This window comes from Marmota monax, unplaced genomic scaffold (genome assembly GCF_021218885.2).
Source record: "Marmota monax isolate L192 unplaced genomic scaffold, Marmota_monax_Labrador192_F-V1.1 WCK01_AAM20220418_F8-fsc00105, whole genome shotgun sequence".
In the NCBI taxonomy this organism is placed as follows: Eukaryota; Metazoa; Chordata; class Mammalia; order Rodentia; family Sciuridae; genus Marmota; species Marmota monax.
Window position 1 is genome coordinate 679,809 of NW_026692947.1, and position 15,706 is coordinate 695,514.

Sequence of the window (15,706 nt, forward strand, 5' to 3'; positions counted from 1 at the left end):
TCTGTCTCCCACTGTTAGTTAAATTTTTGGGAGCTGGGAGCTCGGAACTCAGTTAGTTAAATTATTGCACCCCCCCCCCCCGCCAAAAAAATAATACTCTCCATTTATATTTCTATGGACCCATTGGCTACATTCAAAAAGTCTTTCCCTGGGAGTAGAGAAGGAAATAACATCCTAATAAAGAAATCAACTTAAGACAAGAGGCCCCTTGGAGCTCATGGGCCAGGGTCCCAGAAAACACTCAATCACAAGGACCCCAAGCGCTGTTCACAGTTGTTTTTCCTACATTTAACAGCACCCAGCTTAACGGGGTGATGGGCATGGGAAGTTTCCCCTTTAGAGATGGGGAACACTAAGGCCCCCCACTCTTCTTTGAGGAAGACTCACTTGGAGAACTCTATACCCACATGCCTGAGCCTCACCCTAAGAGCTCAGTGGCCCCAGCTCAAGTAGAGTCTGGGAAGGACCATGGATTGGCCTTCACTTGAGCAGGGAATAGAGGGAGTTTGAAATGGAAAGGGCAAAATTATCCAACTAAATCCCTGGGAAGGAGTGAGACTCTTCAGGGCAGGAAACAAGGCCACCAGGCCCATCCCAGAAGGAACAGGGCAGAGGAGCCTGGGCTAGAAGTCAGCAGCACAGCACGCAGGCGCTGGGGCCGCTTCAGCCTTTTTGGGTTTTACCTGCCCTGGGCTCACCCAAGGGCATAGAGGTGGGTACAGGTTTCTAGACTGTTCCCCAAGATCCCGAGAGGAGCAAAGTTGCCCTTCCCCTGAGGACTCAACAGGGAAAAAATAGGGTGGTGGCTGCTAGGAGCTGCTGTGCCTTGGCCCTGACCAGCTTGAAGGTCAAGGACAGCTATGGGCAGGTGCCCGCTGGGCCCACACTCAGAATACCTTGGCCTTGGGACTCCACGGTGTTCCCATAGCAGGGGTCCAAGATATCCAGAGTCCCTCCTCAGCCAAGGGCGTTCTCCTGGGGGCAGCAGCTCTGCGTGGGCGTCCAGCCAAACTCCTGCAGCTGTGATCCTGGCCAAGGACTGCTGGGTGCACCAGGGAGAGCTGCCCCATGCCACCCCCACCCCCCGCCTGCGTTCTCCACTCTCCTGACCTTTCCTGGGGGTGAGCCCATGTGGTTAGGACACAACACCCAACACCTCTCAGTGGTGGGGATACGATTTCATCCTCCACCATCATAGGAGTGGTTTCTCCAGGGCTGCAGCCACGTGGGCCACACTAGGGACACATGCTCTCAGGGGCAGGCTGTCTGGCTTCTGTATCAAGAGAGCCCCCTGAAAGCTTTGCTGCCCTGGTCTTTGCTTGGCCCAAGGCCTCTTCTGTCCATGAGGACAAAGAACCAGGGAGGGGGCTGGGATTGTGGCTCAGCGGTAGAGCGCTCGCCTAGCACGGGTGGGACCCGGGTTCGATCCTCAGCACCACATAAAAATAAAATGCATTGTGTTGTGTCCATCTACACCAAAAAAATAAATATTAAAAAAAAAAAGAACCAGGTAGGTGTTCTTCTGTCCCTTGTGACCCCACTGGCCTTTACTGCTGAATCTTGCTGTTAGCTTGAGGGAAGGACTTCTGTTTATAATTCTTTGGATATAAAAGGAAATAACAGATTGTCGCGGGCTGGGGCTGGGAGGCAGGGGCAAAGGAGGGGGTTGGAGGATGGAGGAAAGAACTCTTAAGCTGCACTCCGACCACACCAAGACAACCTTGATCCCACCAAATCTGCCCAGAGCCCAGGAAATGCCCCTGAGTGTGGGCGTGGGCTGGGCAGGCCAAGGCTGCCAGGTTCTGCAGAGGCCTCTGTCCTCCCACGTTCCAGGGAAAGGGGAGTGCAGTGCTCCTTCGGCCCTTTGGCCCCAACCTCCCATACCAGGCCACCTGCTTATCTGTCTCTGGATGCTGGTGGGGATGTGATGGGTCCTGCGCTGGTCGTCCCCATGAAGATGGCAGCGGGCCTGCTGAAGCAACAGAATCTGCTCAGAGGGTCTCTTGTCACTGGCTTTCTTGTCCATGAGCCCCCCACAGCACCAGCTCCAGGCATGATGACCAAAGGGGCGGAGAGGCAAGGAGGGAGGGCGAGAAGAAAGAGTGAGGGAAAGAGGGAAAGAGAGGGAGGAAAGGGGAAGGGTTTTCTTTTGCTTCCTACCTCCTGGAAATGAGCTGGGGAAGGGGTGTCGGAAACAGTGCCAGAGGGCTGATGGGTGGGACAATGAGGGGAAAAGTCAAGGGAAGCCCAAGAGGTCCCCCTACCCTAAGTTTCCCCTGAAGGCACCACATGCCAGCATCCCCACCCCCATGGCTCCTGAGAACAGAAAAGCAGGGTGAGGCAGGGAGATGGAATAAATGGGGGTCACAGCTTAGTCCAGGAAAGGGGCCCACAGTCTGGCCCCTGGTAGACAGTCCCTGAGAAAGGGATCAGTGCCTGGGAGGCAGGTCCCCCCACATCTGTGCTGCTGCCAGGGAGGCACAGGCCTCAGGGAAGTGGGTGGGTCAGGGCCAAAGCCACAGAAAGACTGCCTTGTGCTGGATGGAGAGAGAGCAGGGTCACCGCTGCCTGGCCTCTGTGTCCGGCTCTACTCTCCACCTCAGGCCTGGTCCACATGGCCCAGGAGGACATTGGGAAGGAGCCGGGAAAGATTCATGTCTCACGAATGCTGCAGTCCCAGGTCCTAGGGTCCCCACAGAGACCCCATCCTGACTTGGAGGTGGTCATTTCATACCTCCAAGTACCAGACAAGCCTTAGCCCTCAACCAGGGTCCGCAGGGCTGCTGGGTGGTTCTTTGCTGGAGTTTCCTATTGAGTATCAGCTCTCCTCATCCAAGGCAGAGTGTCCCTCCCAGGAAGGTTATTCTGAGAAGAGTCCCCAGAGCTCTCAGGGCAGGAGAGAATCTCCACTCCGTGGCCTCCCTGGGGCTTCTCAGTGTCTGCAAAGGCAAGTGGAAGGTCCTGGTCTCCCTTTCTCCAGTGGAGACCTCTTTCCAGGGAGGTCTGAAGATTGGAAGCTAATGGGTGTGGGCATGAGGATGCCCAGGAGGCATTCAGGAGGTGGATGCCCTCAGGTTAGAGTCTGGCCAAGCCGGGGGAGAGAGAGGAGCAGCCGCTCAATCATGATGCAAGATGCTTCCTGCTGGCTTCCTGCTGCCAGCTTCAGCAGCAGTGGGCAGCTTCAGGCCCGGAACCTGCTAGGGAGTGACAAAGGGGCCCTGGTTCTGCTCACACTGCTGTTTCCCGCTCTCTGTGAACGTCCTCCTTCTTCCTCTTCATCTTGCAGAAGCCGTGGAGGCCACAGAAGCAGGCGAAAGTGAACTGGGGCATGCCCTGGGTCAGGCTGGGGGACGCTCACCAGAGAAGATCTGTAGGGAAGGCAGCAGGGAAGAGGGGCAGGAGAGAGGCGGGAAGAGAGAAGCGAGCTGGGGTTATTGTTCCCAGAACCCTTGGGACTTGCTGAGGCTGCCCAGATCCCTCTCACACCAGCTGGGGGAGAGTCAAGCCATCAGATCACCACCTCTTTGAAATATCTGTGTTTCCTGATCCACCTGGAGCTGATGTCATCCAAGAGAAAGCCCAGCTACTGCCCACTGTCCCCACCCTCTGCCTCCCCTCGTCACCACACACCTGTGGTTGTACAACAGGAAACAATGGGCTCAAAATAAGCTCTGGCCTGTGCCATGTCACACAGGTTCAAGGTGGGGAGGGGTCGGCTTGCTCCTTTAGGTTGCACATCCGATGATCCAAATGTGGGATTTTGGGGAGCTTGAAGAAACTCCTTCATCCAGCAGATTCTACTTTGCAGCCTGGAACTGATTCACGGACTCCTCCCTTCCTTAACAGACCCAAGCTGTCTGACACCCTTAGGGAAATCTATAAGAAACAGAACACGCGTCCTTTCACTGCCTAGAGTAACACGCACCCCCAACTCGCCATGCAGAGAACAGACAGCAAAGCCAGTTCTTTTAGCCAACAGGCTATTTTATTTAGGACATAGGTTGGGCAAAGGGGTTGGGGGCTCAAAACAAAAGGGAAAGACCTCCTTTCTTTCCTAGTCCAAAAGTCAGTCTGAGCCAGGTGCTTGGGGGCAGATGCCTGTAATCCCAGAAGCTCAGGAGGCTGAGGCAGGAGGAAGGTCAGTTCAAAGCCAGCCTCAGCAACCTATCGAGGTCCTAAGCAACTCAGCGAGACCCTGTCTCTAAATAAAACACAAAAAGGAGCTGGGGATATGGATCAGTGGTTAAGTGTCCCCGAGTTTAGTCCCCGGTACCAAACAACAAAACAAATCAAAGTCAGTCTGAGGCACAGGCTGAGGCTGGACTTGCCCTGGTTGGACACACTGGGCTCCACCTCTGGCTGACATGGTGCTTGGCCCAGGAGCCAGGCAGGGGCCACTCTGCAAGAGTGTGGCTGGGGATGGGAGGTCAGTTCAGTCCTTGAGGGTGCCCCTTTCTCCAGGCTCGCACTCTGGTTTCCCTAGCTGCAGCCTCTGCACATTCCCCCCATTCACCTCTCTGCCCATCCTGTGCAGCGGCCCCTGTGGGGGGAGCAGAGGAGCCAGTTCAGGCAGGACAGCTGGGGCACCTGCATGGAATTCTGGGTCTGCTGGGAGTCTCCTCTCTCTAAGAAGAATGCTGGCAGCAAGTGGGTGAGCGAGGCTTAAAGGGGCTGTCAGAGGGGTTTGGAAAGAGGACGCGGGAGGGACCTCCCTTCACCAGCAGGGATTGCACAGGATGCCCTGGCTCCAAATTTGAGGCCCATATGCAAAGTGGCTCCACTGTCCCTGAGAAATTTGGCCTAACCCAGGTGGTGGCTCTCTGGACACCTCCCCAGGTCTGGCGAATCTTATCCCTTGGCCAAATTCTTCAGCTTCTCCAGAGCAGAGATCCCCACCAAGCACAGTGCCTGCTGCAGAGCTGGGTCCTGTCAGGATATTTCCCTCCCTCCCTCCCTCCCCCTCTCAGCATCCTGGTAATACAGCTAATAGCTGTAATTAATAGGTGCAATGCATTTCCAATGGCCAGCTGGGTGGGCAGGAGGCCCAGCTTGAGTCAGCACGGGTAGGTAGGCTGTTATTTAATAACCTGCTTTCCAGCACCACTTACGCACCCACTCTGGTGGAGTATATATAGTGAGCAGAGAGCAATCTCTGGGATATATATAGACAATGCCGAGACACAACTACAATATTTCTAGATTCATCTACTGCAGCTATCTCTGGATCCCTCCCATGACAAACCTAGAGAGATAGGGATCTGAGCTGGAGCTTAAGTGGCCTAGGTTCTATTCTTGGCTCTGACGCTGGTATGCTGTGTCACCCTGGGCAAGTAGCTGTACCTCTCTGACCCTTCATTTCCTCATTTCGGTGTATCATGAGATTATTTGAGGTTAACATTCAGACCCTAAATCTAAGGGACTAGAAGGGCACTGGGAATCCCAGCCTTAGCAGGAAGAAGGGAGAGGGAGAGCAGGAGGCTTCCCTTGCCATCAGTAATTGTAATGCATACGCTTCCATGCCAGAGGTATAGGTCAAGGACACTGTCAACAAAATACCCCAAGATTACAGAAAAATATATGGAGAAACCCACAGTATAACACAGCCGATCTGGGGAAGGAACTCACATCTAAAACCAGCATGCAGTGGTGCATGTCTATAATCCCAGCAGCTTGGGAGGCTGAGGCAAAAGGATCGCAAGTTCAAAGCCAGCCTCAGCAATTCAGCGAAGCTCTAACAACTCAGCCAGACGCTGGTCTCTAAATAAACTATTTAAAAAAGGGCTGGAGATGTGGCTCAGTGGGTAAGCGTCCCCGGGTTCAATCCCTGGTACCAAATAAATAAAAACCTGGCAAGTAGCTTTGACCATCATTCCCTCCCCCAAGTCTGGGTGCAGTGCAGGGTCTCTGGCCCCAGGATATGGAGGTCTTTGTCCCTCTTCCCCCAGGTCCTCTCCAATGCCTGCTCTTTCTTCAAAACAGCAAAATGTACCTCCTTAAGTGACTATTGCTCCCTGAAGGAGGGACAGGATGAGAATCCTGAGTCCTTGGCTCAGCCCACCCTGTAAGGAAGGCTGGGAAGGGCCAGAAAGAACCAGGACTTACCCATCAAAGGGAAGGCTGCAACCTGGCTCCGGGAGTCAGAGGCTGGCTGCCTCCGTGGGATTCTGGGTCCTTGTTCCCCAAGCCAGAGTGTTGACACAGGGCCTGGTCCTTCTGCCCAGACCTTGGATTTCGAATGCTCCCCCTTCTCCCCTAGGCCTGCAGGGGCCTCACTGCAAGTCCCACTCCAAGCCCTGAAGGCAACCTGGGTTCCATCATTGGCACAAAGGTCGCCAGGCTAGTCCCTGAAGTGGGGGACACATGGCGAGAGAATCCCATCTTCCATCCACGTCGTCCCTGCCTGCTGTGGGCCCCACCCCTCCTCCTTCAGCACCCCCACCAACAAGTACCTGGGGAGCCCTGGGGCAGGGCTGTGGTCTCGGCTCTCTGCTTTGCCCAGGCTGGGGTCCGGTCGCTCCCTCCTCTGCCTTTGTCCCTCACACTTGGCAATGTGCTCCAGCACCAGCTGGAGGCTCCCTGGAGAAGTCAGGTCCTGATGACCCTCCTCTTCTAGCCTCTGGAATACTTCCCACTCATCTGCGCTCCTGCTGGGAACTCCCCTCCCATCCTCCTGGTCCATGTCCGCATCCGGGAGGGGCTGAGGAATTGAAAAGCAGCCCCTAGAAACCCAGGGCAGGAAGGAGGCAGTGGACACTGGACCAGCCTCCCCCTATCCGACAGTGGCCTTGCTGACTGCAAGCTGTTGGCCCTGACTCCTTCTCCATCTTACTCTCTGGCTTTTCCCCAGCATGGGTCCAAGATGGTCTGGGGTCTGAGGGCATAGACGCTTCTGGGTCCAGCCAGCTGTGTGGGAGCCCAGCAGATGCGATGCCAAGCCACAAGGCATCCACCCTCCCATCCCCACTGGGGGTTCCCCAGGCTCCCAGCTCGCCCATTTCCTCGTCCCCTAGGCTGCACCTCTCCCTGCCACACCCCCAGGAGTCCTCTAACTCTAGCACCTCGGGCAAAACAGGGCAGTGAATGGGAGACCGGCAGGAAACCTGGAAGAACTAAGAAGACACTCCCAAGACAGGGCTCCCGGGCTTGCAGACCTCAAACTCCTCAGCAATGTCCTCCATCCAAGTGGGTGGCAGTGGAGGTGGAGGGTAGGAAGAGATTCACAAAGTGTTGGGACATGCCAGGAATCCTCTGACAAGTGAGGGGAAAATTGTCCTCCTAGTCCTCAGCCTGCAAGGCTCAAGAACCAGAGGAGCTTCAAGCCAAGATGCCCCCGCCCCCACCCCTACCAGCACCCCCTACCCCAGGTAAAGGGCAGGAGAAGTGACCCAGGGAGGGGCGCCCTCAATGCCTCAGGAACAATGCTGAGCCCTCCGCCCCCTCCCCTGCGCCTCAGTAATTAAAATATGAATTCACCTTCCCTCCCCGAGCCATTCATCACTTCGAAGGGAAGCAGCTGCGGCTTAGGAGACCGGATTTGGGGGATTAGCTCGGGCGGTGGAGCACACACACCAGGAGAAAGAATTAAAAAGGAAGGGGGTGAATTGGGTTCTCTCCCCACTCCTCCCTCTCCTCTCCTGCCATCACAGAGCCTCACACCCCACCCCCTCCCCCAAAGCCTAGCCTCTGCAGGTTTCTGGGAACTGTAGTCTGCCAGGCTGTGTTGATAAACAGGCAGGCCAGGGGTGGGTGGTGGCACAAACTACAGATCCCAGGACTTCTTCCCGGAGTTGGCAGAGCAAAGCTGGGCACTGGCCTCTAGTCTAGGAGAATCCCGGGTCCTCCTTGGAGTTAACTCCTTCTTGGCCTGCTGGAGAGGAGCGCCCTGGAACCAGGAGCCAAGCCCTCTCTGCCTTCATGGGCTTCAGAGGCTACAGTTTCTAGCTTGTCAAGGTCAGCCTTCCTTGCTCCTTGCCTGCCAGTCTATGCAGAAAGAACCACCCCCCACCCCCGCCCAACTACAAGGGCAGCCAGACATCTATCAGCATTCTAAGGTATTGGGGGACACTGTGGCCAGGGGCTGAAAGGTCCTTGTGCCTTGCATCTAGGGTTTGCCAGAGGCTGGCCCACCCTCAAAGTCATTGCAAGTATGACAGGAAGACAGGGGCATCAACGTGACAGTGGCAGACCCAGACTAACAGTGCCACAAGAGATCCCCTGAGGTTAAACTTCAGTGCCATCCCCTTCTACAGATGGGGACAGAGATTTTTTTTTTTTTTTCAATAGTCTTTGCATTTAGAAAGAAGCAGGGTTTAGCAGTCAAACTCCATTTCTACTTTAAAAAAAAAATGGGACAAATACCACCAGAGAGATTCGCCTGGATCTCAGCGTGGTTAAACAGGGGCCTGTTCTCCCAAGGGAGGCCTTCTGCTGGGTCTATCTGAGGACTGCGAGAGAGACTTCGATTGCTCAGAATTTTTCTGTTGCAGGGCTCTGCAGCAGGGGACAGGACAGACGCAGCCCTCTGATCTGTGAATCCTCAGGGAGAGAGGGCACGAGGCCAGCTTGCCTATTCAAGGCAGTCCAACAACTATGCGAAATATATAATTGCCTATCTTCTCCAGGCCCGCCCCAGTGGTGGTGGCCAAGAGACAAAGGATGGAAAGGAGGCCCACCTTTGGAACCCCAGAAGCACCCAGGCCCAGTCCCAGCAAAGGTGAGCCTGTCTGGGGAGTTGCTGAGCTGTGGGCCTGTTTTGCATCTGTTTATGGCCAATGACCTCTTTCACCTCACCCTCTTTTCTCCCAGTTCACAATTCCTTCCACTAATACTTACTCAGTCCCTACTGTGTGCTGTGGTTTTCCTGGAGCTACAGCCTTTGAAAACTGTTCACCTGTGCCTTCTCCTCCGTGCTGAGGGCTTCAGGGCAAACTGTATAACAGAACTCTCAGGAAGGGCCCAGGGGCAGGGGACTAAAAAGGGGCACTGCTCCATGTCTTTCCAGTTAAGAAGAATGGTTGCCCAGGGAGGCAGACCAGGAGGCCCTCAGAGCAGAGTAGGAAATAAGACAGGCTCATTTGGAGCCCGGGGGACAATGAGGGAGGTAGGGGCAGGAGCTGGCCAACTCTGATCCCTGGGTGATGAAAGAACTCAGAAGGCAAGCGAAACCCCCAGCGAATCCTCATTCCTGTTCCTTTCACCATCTGAGCTGGGGCAGGAGGGGAAGTAGCCTGGATCAGCCCCAGCAAAAAACCCAGCTGGCTTAGGCTTTCTCTCTGCCTGGCCTGTTGTTTTCGTTTTCCTCCTCTGCTCCTGCTGGAAATGGAAAACCAGTGATGGACAGAGGGTGACTGGGGCCAGCTGCAGGGCCAATTTGTGCACAGAGACCCAGGTGAGAAGCAGTCCTGGTGAGCACAGCACTGCCCAGGTTTCAGAAAGCACTTCCCTAAGCACAGGTGTTGGCTTTCCCAGCATCCAGCATGATGTGGCAAGAGTATGAGTTCTAGGGCTGGGGCTGTAGCTCAGTGGTAAAGTGCTCGCCTAGCACGTGTGAGGCACTGGGCTCGATCCTCAGCACCACATAAAAATAAAGAAATAAAATCAAGGTATTGTGTCCATGTACAACTAAAAAAGAAAAGTATGGGTCCTAGCACCAGACAATCCGGGTTCAAATCCCAGTTCTGCCCCTTACTAGCCATATGCATGTTCCCTGGGAAATGGGCTAATAATAGGTAGGGCTGTTAGAGATGAAATGAGTCAGGACAGGTAAGATGGTTAGAATCATGGTACATCGTAGGCCCTTGGTAAATGTTAATGGGGGAAATTAAGGGCTCCAAGACATTATAAGTAACTCGGCTTTTGATTATCAATATCAAACATAATACTGTTCCTTCAGCAATGTGTCTTAGGTAGACTGGGGCTAGACCAGTGAGGGCTGTGGGGCGGGGGTGCTACAGGAGGAGAGGTGATTCCCCTGCCACTCCAGCCAGACCGCCAGCTTTATTTCCATCTGTTGGGAGTCTCCCGGGGATGGGAGGGATGGAGTCAGGCAGATTTAAACAGGGTGGGAATGGAAATACACTCGGGCAGGGAGCCTCTGGAGGCTGAGCAACTAGCAAGAAGGGAGAAGGGAGGTCAGGGACCCCAGACTCCAACTTGCTGCCCCTAGGTAAGTCCAGGCTTTTTAGTTTAGGTCCCCCTGTTTCAGTCACTGAGGAGTTCCAAGGCTGAGGATTCAAAGCTGAGCAGAGAATGAAGGGAGTGAGGACGAGGCCCTGACAAGGCTCAAGTCCTTGTGGCTCAACAGCGGACTCCAGCCCCCAAATCTCTGGGCCTGAACCAGGCCTCAGTAACTTGGTAAGGGGGATCCCAACACTTCAATAAGGCCTTAGAACGCCCGAATGTCTCCTTTCTCTCCTTTTGGAATCACCAGTCCAGTCTCTTGATTTCAGAGTGAGGGTCCAGGTCCAGGGAGGGGAAGTGACTTGGCCAAGGACACACAGCCTGGCCCCAGACCCAAGGTTACTAAATCCCCTGCAGTCCCCTCCCCCAAGCAGATCTCCTTCTGGCACCCACTTTGTGGCTGGTCCTGTGAGGAGGTACAGCTGCTGCAGGAGGAGCTCGCCCCTCACTGTAGCCCATGGCTTTTAGCCCTACATGAGTTTGGAACAGCAATCACATAGGAATGAAAAGCCATAGGCCACAGCAGAGCTGAGGGGGTCCAGCAACAGGAATCTCAAAAGGAAGCAGGCGGCTGAGGGAACCTGGGGAACCCCACCAACTCCCTTCCCATCCTCTTCCACCCGGACCCACCCACACTGCCTCCCAGAAGTCCTGGGCCCCCCAAGTTACATTCTCCCACCATCCCCCACCACCTGCCTGGCCCCAAGAACACTAAAGCTAACCCAGTAATGAGTTTCCAGTTCTTGCCCTGCAAAGGCCCCACACAATGGCCCTCACTCCGGGTATGAGGAGGGGTGGCTTCCTGGCCATAAAGGACCTCCTCGAATTCCCTTAATTAGTTTCCAGCCCCCTCCCAGGGTTCCTAACTAACCCCTCCCTAAGCGAATAAGGCTGGATCTTGGTTCTTTTCAAGGCTGGCCGGCCGGTGCCTGAGAGAGGCCCCATAGTAGGCTCCCCTCTTTATAAAACTTAACCCTTTCCAGTCCAGCACAGGAAGCAGAGTGGCAAAGGAGGGTGTGGACAAAGGAACGCAAAGACAAGCGACTGCCTTCTCTTTAGAGGGGGAACAAAAGTCTGAACCCCCTCCCAGGGTTGGGGTGGCTCCCACCACCCAGGACTAGTATGCGCAATCACCAAGCGCACCCATTCTTACAAGATATGGAGGACAGGAAGACCTCAGTCCTAGTTGGATCTCGATGGAGGCAGGAAAAGGGCAGGGTTGAAATGCCCACCAGCTGGGGACAGCCCAGCTAAGAGCTGACCCTGGGCACTGCTTTTTGGGAGGGATCAGTACACTGCCACTCTGGTTAGCAGGATTCAGTGGTTAGCACAGGCAACCCCAGGCCAGGGTGAAGAGCTGAACTGGGGGACACCAAGATCTCAGGACCCTGGAAAAGGTCTGTCCCAAACACAAGTTCCATTTCCTCTCCCCTCTCCCACAACAGGTTCGCTGTGGGTATCCGCACGTCTGCCCAGGTTCAGGAAAGCCCCAGGGGACTCAGATCTCCAGGCGCAGCCTTTACCTCTCTCTGGGGCCCCCAACAGGGTGGCAAAAGGCTTCAGGCTCAGGTCAGAACCTGTATCTGCCACAGAGTAGCTGCACCCCCCACACACACACACATACACACTTCAGTCCTACCCCCAGGCTTCGGGCAGACTCCCTGGTCCTTAGCAGGAGGCCGGCTGGGACAACCCTCCTCTAACTGGATTCCCAGACTCGCCATCACTGCACACCCCCCCCCCCAGACTTACGCAACCTTAAGGGTCAATGTAGGCCCTGCTCAGTTTCCCACCTGAACTTTGGGTCGGCCCTTGTCCCACAGCCTGGGCTCCTTCCCATCCTCTCATGAACCTCCAGAGCCCCAGACCAAGGACCTGCAAAGGGCCTTGAGCTCCAGGTAGAATGCCCTCAGTGCCCTCCCAAGGCATCCTGGCCAGGAACTGGGATCCCAAGGGCTGCTCACCTGGGGGACCCAACGAGGCCCCCTCTCCCTCGCAGTCTCCCTCACAATCCCGCAGAGCCACTTCCTGCCTGCCAGGCAGCCACTCACTCCTCCACTCACCCCCAGAAGCTCCACGCCCCAGTGAGGGCAGGCCTCCTCCCTCCTCCCGCCCACCGCTGGCCAGGCCCGGGCTGTGCCCAACTCAACTTGACTCACTTGTGACCCGCCCCTCCCCCAGCCCTGTGGACAGTGGGGGCGGGGCACGGGCAGGCGGGGGCGGTCAGGTATTCCTTCAACCCTGACTTGGGCCTGGGTAACAAAGGTCTCATTGAGCCTCTGGCTGTCTGGTCGGTGAAGCACAAACCTCTTGTATCTACTCGCTTTTGATCTCACTCCCTCTGAACCAGCCTGTATTACTCACGTCCCCCTGCCGGGCTATTGGTGTGGAGGGGCTGTTTGGTCCCCTCCCTCCCTCCCCATCTCCTTTCTCTCCTTCCTGCCCCTGCCGCTCCCCTCCAGCTTTTTTATGGTTTAATTTTTGGCAGGAGACCTAAGGCAGCTCCCTGCAGGCCCCCTCTCCCTCACGCCTGACCCCTCCCTTCTCTATCTCCAAAGCCCCAGCTCCTCTCTCCCCACCATGTCCCCATACCCCTGTCCCCATCAGTCCCCTTCCCCAGGGAGGACAAGATCAGCTCCAGTCTGGCCCCCCAACCCACCCTCACCTTGTCCTTCCCTCGGATTCCTGGCCATAGTAGTCTGTCCAGGCTTCCTGTCCCTGGACACAGGCCTTAGCCTGCCTGCCAGACCCCGACCACCTGACCAGCCCTAAGTAAACTCTGTAACCTGGATTCTCTTGGTAAGGTGTTTTCTGGGAGATTTGGTGGGGGCCAGGATGATGATGACAGCCATCAGGTCTCAGGCCTGGCCTGGCTGGACCTCATGTGGACTGTAGAGGAAGGAAGGAAGGCAGGTCAAATGGGCCTCACCTCCTTTTCCCAGGAAAACCCTGCCTCCTCCAACGGGGGAATTTGCTTTCTCTGTACCCAGGCAGTAAAAGGCCTCACCCTTCTCACACTGGCACCATCCCCACTGACCTACCCCTTCTGTGGCCACCCCCAGGCCTTCTGCAGCTCTGCGGGTGGTAGGAGCTGGGGCCAAGACAGCCGAAGCAGACTGAGGAGCATCCTCTGTATGTAAAGGCCACCTCACAGGGCTGCTGGAACATTCTCTGGCTTCCCTGTGCCTGTCTCCCAGGATCCCGAGGTCCAAGCTCTCCCCAGAAATGCCATCAGACACTAAGAATTCCCATGGTGGCTGACTCCAGAGAGCTCTGCCGCCAACCCCGGGGCTCACCACCTGCAGCCCTGAGTTTCTACCCCTCCCTGGCCCTCAGGTAGTCCCATTCAGCAGAGCCCAGGATGCAGGAGACTTCTCCTGCCCTGACAGAGGCCCCATTCTTCCTCCTGCTGGCTCTCATTGTCCCTCATGACTCCACACATTCTTGGACCTCTAATGAAAACTGGAGAGTGCCACCAGCTCAGCCCAGCCCAGCCGGCCCTGTCTGTCCTGCCCTGCCCTTGTCAGCACAGCCTGGGTCCTGAGGTCTGTGGCAGGCGCTGGAGGAGGGTGGGCTGGGGAGTGAAAGGAGGTGGGAGACAAGGGAAGGGAGCAGAACCGGGAGAGGCAGAACAGAGAAGCCAAGAGAAATTGTGGGAGAAAGGGAAGGAGGTGAGGTGGAAATGTCACAGAAGTTCTACTGGATAAAGGGAAAGCGCAGAGGAAAAGGAGCTTATTATTATTTTTTTTTTTAAAGTGAACACTGCCACGCATGCACTAGTTGTCTGTCAATTACAATCACTCAGTAAAGCAAACATGATGGTTATTCCCATTTGGTGGATGAGAAAACTGAGGCTCTGGCTTGCTGGGATGGGCATTTCTCTCCCAGCAGAAGCCTGGGAGAGAAAGGGGGAACGCAGGGAAAACAGGGGAAGCAGAGAGGAGCCAAGGAGAGAGCCAGGCACAGGTGGCCTGGCTAGGGAGCAGACACTGTGGGCCCATGGGTGAGCCCTTCCCCTTCTAGGAACAAACTCCTTCATCCCACAAGCATGAGCTGGAGCACCCAGGTCCAGCCTGGAAACTGAAGCCTGTTTCACAGCAGAACTCTAGCGTTGGAGGGAGCTCCAGTCCTGTAACTCCCTGAACCTCAGTCTATGTCTGGGGTTGGAGATGGTCCAGTGGGTGGAGGGTGGGGTGGGGGGGTGGGGGGGCCCAGTGGGGGTGGCCTAGTGAGCCATTAGCCCTCCCTAGGAGAGAAGGCCACAGAGGGAAGGGTCAGAGGGCAGCCTGGACTCAGCCCAGTTAGGACTGGAGAAGAATTAGCACTGGGGGCTGGAGCTGTGGCTCAGTGGTAGAGCATTTGCCTGGCATGGGTTCAATCCTTAGCACCGCATATAAGTAAATAAATGAAATAAAAGATCCATAGAATTAAAAAAAAAAAAAAAGAATTAGCACTGTTCCAACAGAAGCCAGTAGGCTCTGTGCCCCCAGAGGTAACCAAACACAGACCGGTGCCAGACACAGCCAGAGCTCAATACATAGGATGCTTGTGTAGGGGGAAGTCTTACATCTAGAAAGAAGTTATATTGAACAAACCTAAGGTCCTACCAAAATTCATGAGTCTATATTAGAACTGACTTCGCCTCTCAGAGTTTTTCAGACTTATGTACCTTCGGGGGGACTTGGAGCACGGCAGACCTGCCCCTCTCCTGGTGGCAGAACTAGACATTAGGAAGATATGAATAGGAGACACTCCCTCTCACTCCCGGACACTCCAACCCAAGGGAGAAGAAACGGGAAGCACCTCACATTATTCTAAGGATGCCGGCTGAATAACACAGGTTCAGATTTGTTGGGGGAAAAAAAATGAATGGCAGGCAGATGAAGCCTAGAAGCAAGGGAAAGAGATCCATGTGCTTCCATATTTCAGGCCTGCCTGCTGTCTCAGGGAAGAGGACCCCTGAGCAGAAACAGGTTGTGGGATGGGAGTGGGGGCCACAGATGCAAGTTCAAAGGAGCCTCAGAGGATTTGATTCTGCTGCGTCTGCCCCCCAGAGGCCTCTGGAGCTGTGTCTGGGATGAATCTGTGGGTATAGTACCTGGTCCAGAACTGACCCAGAAGACAAGTTCCAGAAGGACCTGGCAGGCTCCCATATACACTGTGCTCTAGACCTGAACCAGACCAGAACCAGGACAGGGTGACCTCCTTATTTCTACTGGGTAGAAATGCCTAGGTAGCCTTCCCCATGGCTGAGTCCCCACTGTTTCCCAGCACCATCCCTACTCCAAAGCAGGAACAGCTCAGGAGCCCCACTAGGGGTAGGTGGGTGCTGCTTCATTGGGCAGAAAAGCACAGTGAGGTCAGACATGAATTTTCTTTTTTTTTTTTTCCTCAGAGGCTTTTTCCAATTGTCCCAGGAGCCTCAGTTCAGAGCCTTCCCAACTAACTAGGGAGCCTGGCAGGGTCCCTGGGCTCCTAGGGGAGAGGAGGAGGGGGCCTGGTGATGTCAGGCTATAGACTTAGAGAG

At 55.3% G+C, this 15,706-nt stretch overlaps 1 protein-coding gene across 1 annotated transcript; it reads right to left on the minus strand.

The window, feature by feature from the left end:
• Positions 1-1,517: 1,517 nt before the first annotated feature.
• On the minus strand, positions 1,518-12,235 carry Blacat1 (BLACAT1 overlapping LEMD1 locus). Its single transcript, XM_046452290.2, has 3 exons — positions 12,144-12,235; positions 3,631-3,876; positions 1,518-3,368 (listed from the first exon to the last, which is right to left on the minus strand). Exon 3 carries the CDS (start codon positions 3,328-3,330, stop codon positions 3,229-3,231), a length of 102 nt encoding a protein of 33 aa, XP_046308246.1. The 5' UTR covers positions 3,331-3,368; positions 3,631-3,876; positions 12,144-12,235; the 3' UTR covers positions 1,518-3,228.
• Between the last annotated feature and the right edge of the window lie 3,471 nt (positions 12,236-15,706).